Source organism: Fundulus heteroclitus, chromosome 11, assembly GCF_011125445.2.
Source record: "Fundulus heteroclitus isolate FHET01 chromosome 11, MU-UCD_Fhet_4.1, whole genome shotgun sequence".
NCBI lineage: Eukaryota > Metazoa > Chordata > Actinopteri > Cyprinodontiformes > Fundulidae > Fundulus > Fundulus heteroclitus.
In genome coordinates, this window is record NC_046371.1 from 14,617,430 (window position 1) to 14,630,889 (window position 13,460).

Here is a 13,460-nt window from a genome sequence, read left to right on the forward strand (position 1 = left end):
TATGACCTTGTTAAATCTTTTGAAACTAATGTCTACTTTCAGTGGTCATATCCTTAATCTGGAATGATTGTTGGTGACCCAGATTTGTTATGTCTGCTGTTGTCTTTCTATCTTTCTTTTCTTTTCTTATACAATAAAGGTTCCTAATGTCAAGAGCAATGTTTGGTGTTTCATAATATTTCTTCTTCGTTTTGCAAGAAGACAATAACAAATGCCCCACCACACAGTCTCTATAAGTATTTCAGCAGAAAAATACCCCTAAAGGTATGGCAACAGCTACAATGGCATTGAGTAGGTCAAGGCATATTCATGTGTTAGAGTGGTATAGTCAAAGTACAGACCTCAGTCCATTTGACAATATGTAACAATCACTTTCAAATGGTTTTGCACCAATAATCTTTTGCAAAGATCCTGAGATGATTTTTTTTTTTCCTAATCTTTACTTTCTGCTTGTGTAAAACTTTGGTAAAGGGAAACCTTTCTATAGGCCATCAGTGAGGACAAAACCAGAATGTATTAACTGTCTGGCGCTGATCTGGAATATGATTGTTTTCTAGAAGGAAATATTTTAACTGTTTTCATGGCTTTCTGTGCCTTTTAACACCTCGTCTTCTTTGTGTTTAATACATATTCCCTGTATGACTATTCGGTTTGTTTATTTTGATGTTTAATAGATGTAAAATAGAAAGGATACACAATCACAATAGATCGATGTACTCAACATCTTTGTCTTTCATTTGGAAGAAAAGTGACGGCTGGGACATGCAGAGGCCAGAGTTTCTTTGCCCATTATTTTTGGAGACATCCTGTCCTTGCTTCCTCTTTCTCAAATTGTCTTCAACAGGCTGCTGCAGAATTTCACGTATAGCTGATGAAGTAATTCATTCTTTGGAATCAGATGTGCTGACCAAGCAATTAAAAAAAAAAGTTGTTTATCCCCCCCAAAAATAATGATAGTTCATTTAAAAGTCGAAAAGACATAACGCCAAGTTCTTTGTTTCTAAACGATATTTTGTTAAGATTCTACTTTGTTAATTGTATTAGTTATTAATATGTTCTTGTATATTCATGTGTCAGTATCTAACAGCAGCCAAAAGAGGAGGCGTCTCAGAAATATAGGGAGTTTACTGACTGGAAGAATTACGACATACAGTATACATTTGACTCAAGCAAACTAAACCCAGAGGTCATTCTGTTGCTGTTCAACAATGCTGAAACAGTTGCTTCCATTTCTCTTCCTCGTTGGGCAAATACTAGCCAACAAAACTCCTGGTAAGAGCTTTTAAATACCAACCTAAACAATATTCTAATCCAGGTATTGATCCTAGAACAACTAGGTCTACCACCAATCTCTTTGGAAGTTTCTTATCTGTCAAAGGAAGTAACCGAACCTGCAGGGGATAGAAAATGGACGAGACTTGGGAAAGAATCAAGCTAAACTAACATATATATCGGAACTACAGAAAAAATGATAAGACACGACCTAACAGAAACCGGATCTAACGGATACACAACTCTAATAACCTAATGTTGACAGGAAGTGGGTAAAAGGAAATAAAAAATTAAATTAGAATCTGACAGCACAACTAAACTTATTTTAAACCCAACTACTGACGGAAAGCTAAACGAGGATCTAAAGGGGAACAATAAACAGAGCAACATAAACACACTGCAGGACCCCCAGGAAGCTAACCGAAGCCTGACTGGAATCATTCTGAGCTTAATTTTTCACTAAATTAAGCAGACAAAAGTTTGTCAAATTCAAAGAAAGGTTAGATCAGGGATGTAGGGGTAAAAAATATTTGTAAAACTATTGCGTTATATTTGAATACAAAGGACCCAGAACTTTGGACTCAATTCGTGTTTGCCCTTGTGTTTGTTAATGTGCGCAGCTGAGGAGGGCAGTGAAGTTTACACAACTCGATCAATTTATGAAAGACTTTTGAGTTGACTTGGACATTCACACTGTTGTGCCAGTTCAGACGTGACAGAAAGCGGGCATCAAATTCGGGACGTAACGGACTACGTTACCCATGATGCAATGTGGTCAAAATGGCCACCAACTCCCATCACGCAACACGGCAAAATGGCCGCCGATCAAGATAAGGTTGCTATGGTGATGGCTATAAAAGCCGATCACCCACGACAATCTCCCTTCTTCCCTGGCTGTTAGCCAACCCGAGAAGACACAGCTGATTCCGTTGGGGTGATTCCCCGCCACGTGTTCGATTGCTCGCTGGACCGAGATTTTTCGACGCAACGGTTATTCCCTGCTTTATAACAGGAGGTCGACTTAAATAAGTACTTTTAAATTCCCTCTGATCAAAAGACTGAGAGACGCCGCATCTCCCAGTGATCGAAGAGGACCCCGCTTTGTCTGGCCAACAAAGCGACTGACTGAACCCGGAGGAAGAAACGAAGGAGCTTTTTCCCCGTCCTGCTGCAGCCTGCGGACAACTGCGCTCGTCAAGACGCGTCCAGAAAGCCGCACACTCGGAGCGCTCCGGACCAGCCCTCAAAGTAACGGGGTTTTCCCCTTTTATTTCTGTTTCACCAACAGGGTGTTTAGAAGTGCCTGGGCAGGCGGTAGAACTTTGTAGGTGTTGGTTAATGCTTTTATTCCACGACGAAGTTGGAATTATTTTGCTGAACATTTTCTTTGTATGTGCATGCATTTTACAATTGATTTTGCTGTTTGATTTGTGATTCATCAATAACCCCGCCGTGGGTTACCGTTTTATTTCTTTTCATCTTTTTCCCTGCTTTCCCCCCTCTCTCTTTTCGCGTCTTCTTATCAATTTAATTTCTTTGTCCGAGCTCAAGTCGCGGGCTTTGCTTTAAACTCCCAGTTAGCTGCCCCCCTCTCGAAGCGAGGCATTATCCTATCAGCGTAAGCGTGGTTACGTCATTAGGACCTCCCCTCATACGTCATCGTAGCAGCCATCTTGGGAGGGTGACGTATATCTGAACTGTAGGTAGCTTAGCTGAACTAGCTTTGTGTAAGACGTCAAAGCGTCCAGTGAGATTCCCGAAGCTGTTCTGTCTATCAATGCTGATACGTGAAATGCCGGTGTTTCGAGGGCGGTGTTAAACAACTTTGAGTTAAGTTAAGATCTGCTAACCGCTCATTTTAATCCATTGTTTATTTTGTTTTGTTCTTTATTTCCACATATATATTTTGCATGTTTTAGTTTAGTAATGAGTAAGAATTCCAAAGTTGTTTGAATCAGAGAATTACTGTAACAGGGAATTGCTTTTGGTTCAATAAAACCACGACTGCGGAATAGACATTGTTTTGTGTTCAGTCCAATTCACAGTTACATGGTTATTCAGAAATCAGAGCTAACCTCCTTTGGAGTTAACATCTGATATTAATACAGAGACAATATCATTGGATGGTGATAAGGAATAAGGATTTAAACTCTAATTGCAGTTACATTGGGGTTCTCACAGCCTGCTGGATAAACCTGGTCGGTTAACAGTCCGACCTGATCATTTATTCCAGCATAAATGAGTTCATAACAGCAAGTTAACTAATGCATTAGTGGTATAAATACTTATAAGCTTATAGCTAACATCACCACCATTTGAACTATATTTGTTATAGCGAAATTTTGAGTTGAATGATTTATTATTTAAATTATAATACCAAATTATAATTAATAATAATAATAAGCATATTCAACCAGCTTATGGCATAACAACACCAATGACTCGTGAATTCACCTAGGCTTATTTTCTCATTTTTATTTATTCATTTTTACACTATAATTCCTCTTAAATCAAATGAATGGCTTAAGACTCAAAAGTTAAAGATCAGGAATTGGGCTCAACTTGAGACTTGAGTTGACTTGACGTGTCCAGCTTTTATGATCACCATCAAGCAGTCCGAATGATTTTGATTCACATGTGTGTTCAGCTCTGTCTCAGAGAGCTTTAACTATATTGTATGTATTTACCCCTGCTTCATATTAGCGTGTGCTTTCTGGTGGTGTGTGAGGAATAATGCAATTTTACATACTAGATATTGTAAATCGATTGGGAATCAATAGATATAAGAGGGGTATGCATAATGTGTTTAATTCTGTTTTATTTTCATAGCTAAGAATATTTATGGTTTATGTTCATCACGTTCACCAAACTGTTAAATCTGTGGTTTATGACAGATGTGGAGTGTCTGGTGGTTCACCTGGAACATGTTCGCTGTGTCTGGAACCTGCAGGGGACTCCAGATGTCAACTACACCTTTTCCAGCAGGTTTGTATCTGCTGACGATAGGATAGGTCACTCAAATTGGAAAAATAAAAATAAAAATGTGTGATGTGAATTTTTATTTAATCCACTTTAATCTGATATCCCAGAATAAAATCTCGTGCAACCAGTTGCCTTCAGATGCCAACAAGTCAGAAACGACCCAAATCTGCTCTTACATGAAATAAAACTTAGTGGTAAAAAAAATTAGCATTCAAAGTCACTGCCGCCATCGTCACTTTTTGGCAACTGGAAAACGGTGGTTTTGACAAATTAGAGCTTTAGGTTAGTATGTCAAAGACACGATTACTGTCAATCATTAGAAATCTGTGAGAATAAAAACAATAACTTTGAAAATCTTTTTTTTGGTAAGTGGGCAAAAGGCATTTTGGTTTAAAGCAACCAGAAATTTTGTTGTTTATTGTTTGCATACTGGGCTCTAAATTCAAATATGCTGTTTTATGATTTTAGGTTATGCAACAGCAATGCAGTTATAAACATTATGACATGAAATACCCTGTTTTAAAGAGTATGTGGTCCAATATTTTAATTGCAACACATACCCCAGTAGCAAATAGTCACACCCTTGATTATCTTTTTATAAAGTCTATATAGTGTATATAGTTTACCAGAAAGGTTCTATTTATTATTATGTGTAATCTGGTTTAGTAACAGCACATCTGTACACAGGTTCTCTGGTGAGAGAGAAAGTAGCTGTGCTGACTACCTGACTGAGAGAGGAACAAATATTGGATGTAGGCGTCCCTACACCACAGCCCAGAGATTCAACACATTTTACACTAAACTGACACACGGCACCCAGATGTATCTGAAGGAACTTGACCTAAAAGGAAAAGGTATGTAGTATAATAACTGTCTGACAAACAGAGACAGGTCAGTTTCATCCAAATAACTTGTATGTATAAAATAAATTCCTGTTTCCATTGAAACCTTTTATGTAATAAATGCGTGCAATTGTCACTTAACGTCTGTGTTTTTTACCAGTGAAATTAAACCCACCAACCAACGTGACTGTAAAGAATGGATCTGACTTCAACCTGTGGTTTTACTGGAACCAGACTAAATCAAATTGTGTAGAGAGTCAAGTACGAGTTAGAATGAACAACAACAAATGGGAGGTGTGTGATTGATATTTTTTTTTTATATATATATATATATATATATATATATATATATAGTTTTAACATGCAGTCTCACCAGCTGTTTTTCTGTCATAGCCTTCATCGGTGTATAATGCGCAGCATTACTGCCTAAACCTGCCCTCCAGCAGTGCCAGATATGAGCTGCAGGTGAGGAGCAGAATAGAGTCTTCCTGTGGAGAATCTGAATTTTGGAGCGACTGGAGCGAGCCTGCAGTCTGGGGATCCAATAACACCACATGTAAGGCTGGAGGATACATGATGAGAACTGAGTATAGGCACATTCTGAAGCATGTGTTTAGATTGAAACTGATGAGATCCCTGATGAAAAACTGATGAAATCAAAAACGACTGAAGATTGCTCTTGACTTGGACTTTGAAAGCAATGATGTGTGAATTTAATTAGGCATGAGCCATTTGATGTGAAAAAATTGACATATTACACCAAACTATAACTTCCATCTGTTTCTGTGTCAAAAAATTAGTTTTACTGATGGCATGATGTTGACTTTATTGTAGGATGTATAGTCTTGATTGCAAATTTAATGAGTGCATAAGAAAAATAAAGTTTTTTCCTTTTACAATTGCCTTAGTCCACTCATCGGAGGTTATGAAGAGCTCATTTATCTGTTTAAATTCCTCATCTCGTGCATGAGGCTTGTTTGATGTTGGTCATTAAGGATCCACCTGGTTGTGTCTTCAGGTTTGACTAGTGCTATTGGTGGTTTTAAAACAAGAATCATTGGTGTTTTCTTAGCGAAACTATATATGTACATTGTTGAAGTCATTTAACTATTTCATCCATTTGTTTTGTCATGATCAATGGTGAATTTATAACATGTAGAACATGGCTAGAAATCCTGAATATAATCATTTGTGTCTCATTTAGTTTCCACCATATGGTCTGTATTTTCCCTGTATACCATATTAGCTCTTATTTCTCGCTGTTCATAAGAAATAACACAGTTTTCTTGCAGTTAAAAAAATATTAATTGACTGAGATCCAAACGATAACCCAGAAATGGGTTTACCTCTGGCTTATATTTGTAACTATCCATATTTGCCTCTAAATTCATCATGAACCTGTTCAATCTGTGGTTTATTGACAGATGTGGAGTGTCTGGTGATTCACCTGGAACATGTTCGCTGTGTCTGGACCTGCAGGGGGACTCCAGATGTCAACTACACCTTTTCCAGCAGGTTTGTATCTAGTACATATTAAAGAATAAAAAATAATAATACAACTGAATTCATAGTCTGACTTTGCAAACAAGAATCAGCCAAAAGAGTAAATCTTTTTTTAGAAGTAGTCAGAAATGTTGTTAAACATTTGCACAAGTTTGCATTTAGTCCTTTTTTTAATTATGGCAGCCTAAAATAAAATCGTGAATAACCACTTCCCTTCGGTAGCCACGTAATTGCTATGTAGAGTTAGTGTTCTTGCAATTTAAATACACCACCCCACATGGTGAAACCAGGTGAGGGCAGCATCATGCTGTGGGAAAGCTATTCTTTATCCGCTGGTCAGAGATGGCAGGGAATTGGACGGAGCTGCAGAGTAATCCTGGAAGACAATAAGCATAACAGTCTTAAGATTCAATACTGACACTAATAAACAAAGCATAAGAAAAGCAACCGTTTAAAGAGCAAATTTGCAGAGAACTCAGAATATTTAGAGTATTATAAGCTAAGTACTAAAAGTAGATTTCAATGTCTCTTTCTCTCTAGAAATTAAGCACAAAGGTTTAATGCCGGATTGACTTTCGTCCAAAATCAGACATAGAATATAGTCAGAAAGTATGACAAACTACAGTATCATTTTGCAACCAAATGATAATGAAGTTGGTCAGGCTTGAGGGATTGGGCCATCTCCTAATTGTTTCTTTGTCTGCCAGTCCATCACTCTCTGGCTTTCTGCCAGAATCAGAGAGTCGTACTTGTACTTGTGTCACATTGTGCCATCAAAGGTCAGAAACAGACATCTACTTTTTCAATCTACTTGTGTAGGATTTTCAGGGTAAGACACTTAGAAGACATGAAATAACAACTTCTGGCTAGAAGCAACGGTCTGATTCAAGGTCCGGATATGTCAGTCTAAGAAGAGACAAACCAAAAAATGTATTTATTCATTGCAAAAGCTACTGCTCGATCTTCTAATAAAGTGTGTTCATCATCATTTTGAGGTGCATCTTAGCTTGCCAGAGACAGGACATCCTCTATACGTAAAACTACAGTCTACTAGTTAAAGTTAAGTTGTTTCAAAGCTAAGCACAGATCCAACCTTTAACTGCAGCCAATTTTATTTTGCCAATTAAATTAAAAAGTGTGCATTTGATGTTCAGGACATTCAGGAGGGGGAGTGGCGGCCTAGTGGTTAGCGCATTGCACTTGTGTCCCAGGGGTCTGGGTTCAACTTCCACAGACTGCCACTCTGGGTCTCTGAGCAAGATCCTTAACCCCGGCTGGCGCCGCACAGTGGCAGCCCACTGTTCCCAAGGGGATGGGTTAAATGCAGAGAACAAATTTAGTTGGAATGTATGTTGCAATGACAATAAAGATGATTATTATTATACACCATTAATGTAGGTTTAATTCCTGAGTATTGCAGTTTAACTCAAAGCTGCTGATAGTGACTGCACAGATTACTGTTGAAAACACACACACACGCACATATATATATATATATATATATATATATATATATATAGATGAGGGAGAGGGAGAGGAGAGAGGAGAGAGAGAGAGGAGATGATGGAGAGAGAGAGAGAGAGAGAGAGGAGAGAGAGAGAGAGAGAGATTTTTTTTTTTTTTTTTTGATTTTTAAAACAACTTTATTTTCCGTTCATTTCCAAACAATCATTTGATCATGACATATTTATACATCCTTACTCCTCAGAGTAAATAAATAAATGAATAAATAAATACTTAATTCACATGAGCACATCTCCAAACTGCAGTGTGTGGTTTTCCACCCAACATAACACCTGATTAAAACACCAAACCTGCTGGAATGAGTCCAGATCTCCTGCTGCTTTGTAATAATTAAAATCAATAAGGAGTCTGGACTTCATCATATTTGTACACACAGTGACAGGTTCAACAGTAAAACCATCCTCCACCTTCCTCCTCCGGCTAAAATACACCGCCATCTTGGCCTGCCCTAAAACAAAGTTTAAAAGCTGGCACTTGTTCTTGTGCTGGCGGGTGTATTTAAAACCTAGAATAAATAACTGCTTGGTAAAAACCTCTCCACATTTGGTGAAAACAGATTGTAAAAACAGAAACAAGGGTAAAAGACGAAGACACTCATAAAAACAGTGAAACACGGTTCTCTTTTGTCGCAGTAGGGACACTTGCCTTCTACTGCTGGGTTTATAGTGGACACAAAAGAGTTCACTGCAATAACCCCATGGAGGACTCTCAATGGATGTCTGCATGTCTTTTAGAGAGTGGAGGTTTGTAGAAGGACCTCCACTCAGGTCTGACTGCAGGAGCCAGCTGCAGATATCTCCTCCATGGCGTGTCAGGTCTCTTGTCTAGTTTTTTCTGGTTAATTGCTTTCACCAATATTCGGTAAAATGTTTTTCCTGTGGTACCATCCAGTGGTGCGAGGTGTGTATATTCCATTAAAATCCCAGAGCAGTCTTTAAAATCCGGTGCCAGGGAAATGGCAGGAAAAAGGATGGTCATCAGTCACTGTTTGATTGGAAGCGGAGTTTAGAAGCAGGCGTTCGTGTCCTGTGAGTCTCTGTTTCCAGTGTTCTGTGAGTTTCTGTGTGACCCTCACTGACGTCAGTCCCAGCCGGGCAGCGAGTCCAGAGGGATCGTCCATCGGGGTCCAGTCAGCGCCACCACCTGCCCCAGAGTAACAATCCCCGCAGTCTGCAGTCTTGTAGACAGACTCTGACCTGCCCAACTGGGAAGGTCCAGACGGGTCCCCCAAAGGACCGGCTCCTGGAGGATCCAGTACAGGGAGTCCACCTGCCCCCCTCCTCTCTTTCCTCAGCAGGTTCCACACTCTAAAAACACTTTTATAAAAAGCAGGCAGAGTAGATGTGCTCATGTTCGGTACGTTCATTAAAAACAAATTAAAATCCTGACCCAGGCCTTTAAAACCCTGCAGAATGCAGCGGGACAAGGGTCTCCACAGAGTATCCTTTGGTCCGGTCAGTAGTCTCTGGATAAACTGGAGGCGGAAAGCTGCGCCCCTGCTGGCCAGATGGACCAGGCCCTGCCCCCCCTCCTCTTTAGGTAAAAACAGGACACCCTGTGGGACCCAGTGCAACTTGTCCCAAATGAAATCAACTAAAACTGACTGAACTTTTGACAGGAGAGTAACTGGAGGATCAACACAAGCCAGCCGGTGCCACAAGGAGGATGAGACCAGGTTATTGGCTATTAAGGTTCGGCCTCTGTAGGACATTTTTGGAGTAGCCACCTCCACTTCCCCAGCCGACCTTTGACCTGCTCCAGGACAAGTGTCCCAGTTTTTATTTGTGTAGTTCTCATCCCCAGAAAGACTCCAAGATATTTGAAACCTCCTTTTTTCCACTGTAGGCCACCGGGCAGCCTGAGCCAGCCCCCAGCTCCCCTCCCGCCATCAGAGCCTCGCTTTTACCCCGTTCACTCTGGCAGATGAGATAAAACCAAAATCCTTCACAGTGTCAGCTAAAATGTCAATATCTCGTTGTGAATTAACTAAAACAACGAGATCATCAGCGTACACAGACAGTTTTAAAAGACACGGGACACTGGGGGAAAACCACACCTGTAAGTGTAGCTCTAAGTTTGTGGAGCAGAGGCTCGATGGCTACCGAATATAGCATCCCAGAGAGAGAGCAGCCCTGCCTTACCCCTCTCTGGATCCCAAATGGTGCACTCAGCCCACCGTTAATTTTCAGAACACTCGCAATGTCACTATAGAGAGCTCGGACCATGGCTATGAAACCATGGTTGAACCCAAAAGCAGCGAGAGTCTGCCACAAGTACTGGTGTTCAACCCGGTCAAAAGCCTTTTCTTGGTCTATTGAAATCAGACCAACCTCTATGCCCAATGAACTGGAGAGCTCCAAAATGTCTCGAATTAAAGTGACGTTGTCACTGATGAGCCTGCCGGGCACACAGTAGGTCTGGTCAGGGTGGATGATGGACGCCATCACCTCCCTTAGTCTAAGGGCCAGCTTTGGACAGGATCTTATAATCCGTGCACAGCAATGAGACCGGCCTCCAGTTCTTCAGCTCCTGCAGGTCTCCCTTTTTAGGCAGCAGGGTTATTGCCGCCCTCCTGCAGCTCAGGGGCAGTCTGCCGGTCTTTAGGCCTTCACTGATCACCTCTAGTAAATCTGGTCCTATTATAGACCAGAAAGACTTGTAAAAGTCAGCAGGAAGGCCGTCCATACCTGGAGCTCTGCCGCTCTGCAGGCTCATGGTGGCAGTGTGGAGCTCCTGCAGCGTCACCTCTGCTGCCAGCTTGCTGTTGTCAGCCTCACTGACCTGAGGGAGACCGCTGAGGAAGCTGCTGTGCACATCTGGATCATGGGTCCACTCACTCTTATACAGGTCTCCATAAAACTCGGCAGCACACTTCCTGATCTCAGATGAGTCTGAGACTTCGGAGCCGCTACCAGTTCGTAAAGAATGGATGGTTTTCCTTTGTCCATTTTTCCGCTCCAGCCCAAAGAAGAAGCGCGATGGGGCGTCCATCTGTGTAATATTCATAAACCTAGACCTGACCAGCGCCCCCTGTGCTGAGACGCCCAACAGGTTGGCTATGCCGATTTTTTTGACTTGAGGGAATCTAATAGCCCTCGATTTGCTGTAGAGTCTGCTAAAGCCTGCAGCTCCACCACCTGCGTCTCCAGATCTTTCATGGACCGAGTTAAGTTTGTAGTGACACCGCGAGTGAACTGCTGGCAGAGCTGTTTTTATCTGGTTTTACCAAAATCCCACCACTGTTGTATGTTGGTAAAGGCAGGCCTGCTCTCTCTGTGGGATTCCCAAAAAGCTTAAAAGCAGTTCTAAAAGCCTGGTCATTTAAAAGGCCCGTGTTAAAATGCCAATAAGCGCTCTTTTAAACGGGTGTTTTTGATAAAAACACGACAAGAGACCAAAAAATGGTCACTACAACCCACAGGCTGATAAAACACCTCTTAAAAATATTCAAGTGGTGTTTAAAACAATAAAAGCGGTCCAGTCTGGCCAGAGATAGAACCCCCTCCCTGCTGTGGCTCCAGGTGTACTGTCTCTGCTGACTGTTAAAAACCCTCCACACATCACTCAGCTCATGGTTCCCCATCAGCTGTCTGAGTGTGTGAGATGAAGGAGGATGTGGTTCAGGATGGTTCCTGTCTAGGGTTGGATTTTCTGTGCAGTTAAAATCACCCCCCAAAAACATAAAACCATCATCCTCACAGTTCTTGACACAGTCGCTTAGATTGTTTAAAAAAGCTACCCTGTCCACCGCATTAGTGGGAGAATAGACATTTAAAACACAAGTTCCACATTTTCAAAGACAGCTTTAACTTTCAATAAAGAACCTGGAACGACTTCATCAGCAGTAATAGAAAAAGGTACAAAACCCTGAGCAAATAAAATCCCCACTCCTCCACTCAGACTGGACCTGTGACTTAAAACCACCTCCCCTTTAAAAGCCCTTTTCCAGTCACTTTCATTGTCTGTAGTGCTGTGAGTTCCTGAACAAACATGACATCGATTCTTTTTGTCTCCATCAGTTTAAAAAGAGCAGCTCTTTAAGATCAGACCTGGCCCCGTTCAGGTTTAAGGTACTGATATTGAAGTCACACATGGATAAAAAAAGAATAACAGTAAGAGGAGCAGTAGTAAAAGGTAGAAAACATCTAAAACTCATCTTCATCGTTGACGATTTGAGCTTTTACCTTCAGTAAGAGTTTTTTCAGTCTGTATATTTCCTGATCTGTTAAAACCTCCTCCCCACTGCTCTTCCTGGTGAGAGGCCTGGCTGACCTGATAAAACAGCTGAAGGTCTGGGAAGAAATCCCCTACGTTAGGCAGCCTGGAGCCTTTAGTCTGTTCTAGGAAACTTTTTATTTTCTCAGGAGAATATCTACACTGAGAGTCCTCCTGAGTCAGGGGAAAGTCACTCTCTGACTCTGTGGACATCCGGACACTTATTTTCTTTGTTTTGCTGTTCTTTTTTCCTGCTTCAAAATGTTTTCTTTTCTGAGACATTTTGAGGAGATCGTCATCAGACATATCCTCCTCCATAATTTCTTGAAAACATGTCACTCTGCTCGCCTGTCATGGCTTCACTTTTTGCCTCGGCACATACTACCGGAACCGGGTCCCCCGCAACCACAGGGACCGGGCGCGGGAGGATCATCCGCGACGGGCGCCCCACCGGAGCAGGAGAACCCGGCCTCCCGGCAGCCACTGGGGTGCCCCACACTGTTACCGGGGCAGGAGCTGCATCCGCGGGCGGATCCCCCCCCGGAGCTACCGCAGCAGCACCGGGCGGATCTCCCACCGGAGCTACCGCAGCAGCACCGGGCGGATCCCCCCCCCCGCAGCTACCGCAGCAGCACCGGGCGGATCCCCCCCGGAGCCACCGCAGCAGCACGGGCGGATCCCCCCCCGGAGCTACCGCAGCAGCACCGGCGGATCCCCCCCGGAGCCGCCCGCCGCGCTCCGCCACCTTCCGGGCAGGAGCGGATCAGGTGCCCCTCCGCCCCACAACAAAAACATTTCATTGTTTCTGAGGAAATATAAACCACATAATTAAATCTATCAATTTTAAACGAGAAAGACAGGCTCAGATCAGTCTTTCTCTCCTTCAGGATCATGTACACCTGTCTTCTATGACACACAACATGTTTCAGTTTAGGAGATTTACACCCCAAAGAAACCATCGTAATCGGCGACACAAGTTGTCCATATCTAGATAGCTCCTTTCCCCAGCAATTCATTTTTAATGAACGGGGGGGCGTTAGAAAATCATTATCTTTGTGGCTGGGGTAAACGAGAGGGGAGACGGGAGTGAAGGTATCTTGATACCACTCCCCTCTCCACCAC

General features: G+C 42.1%; 1 protein-coding gene across 1 annotated transcript in view; it reads left to right on the forward strand.

The window, feature by feature from the left end:
* The first annotated feature begins 1,152 nt into the window (after nt 1–1,152).
* The window catches only part of LOC118564529 (cytokine receptor common subunit gamma-like), a 42,383-nt gene continuing 30,075 nt past the window's right edge, over nt 1,153–13,460 (forward strand). The window contains exons 1-3 of the mRNA XM_036142904.1: nt 1,153–1,272; nt 4,167–4,257; nt 4,942–5,108. Of these exons, the coding sequence (XP_035998797.1) occupies nt 1,209–1,272; nt 4,167–4,257; nt 4,942–5,108 (322 nt within the window). The 5' untranslated portion in view covers nt 1,153–1,208. The remainder of the gene's footprint in view (nt 1,273–4,166; nt 4,258–4,941; nt 5,109–13,460) is intronic.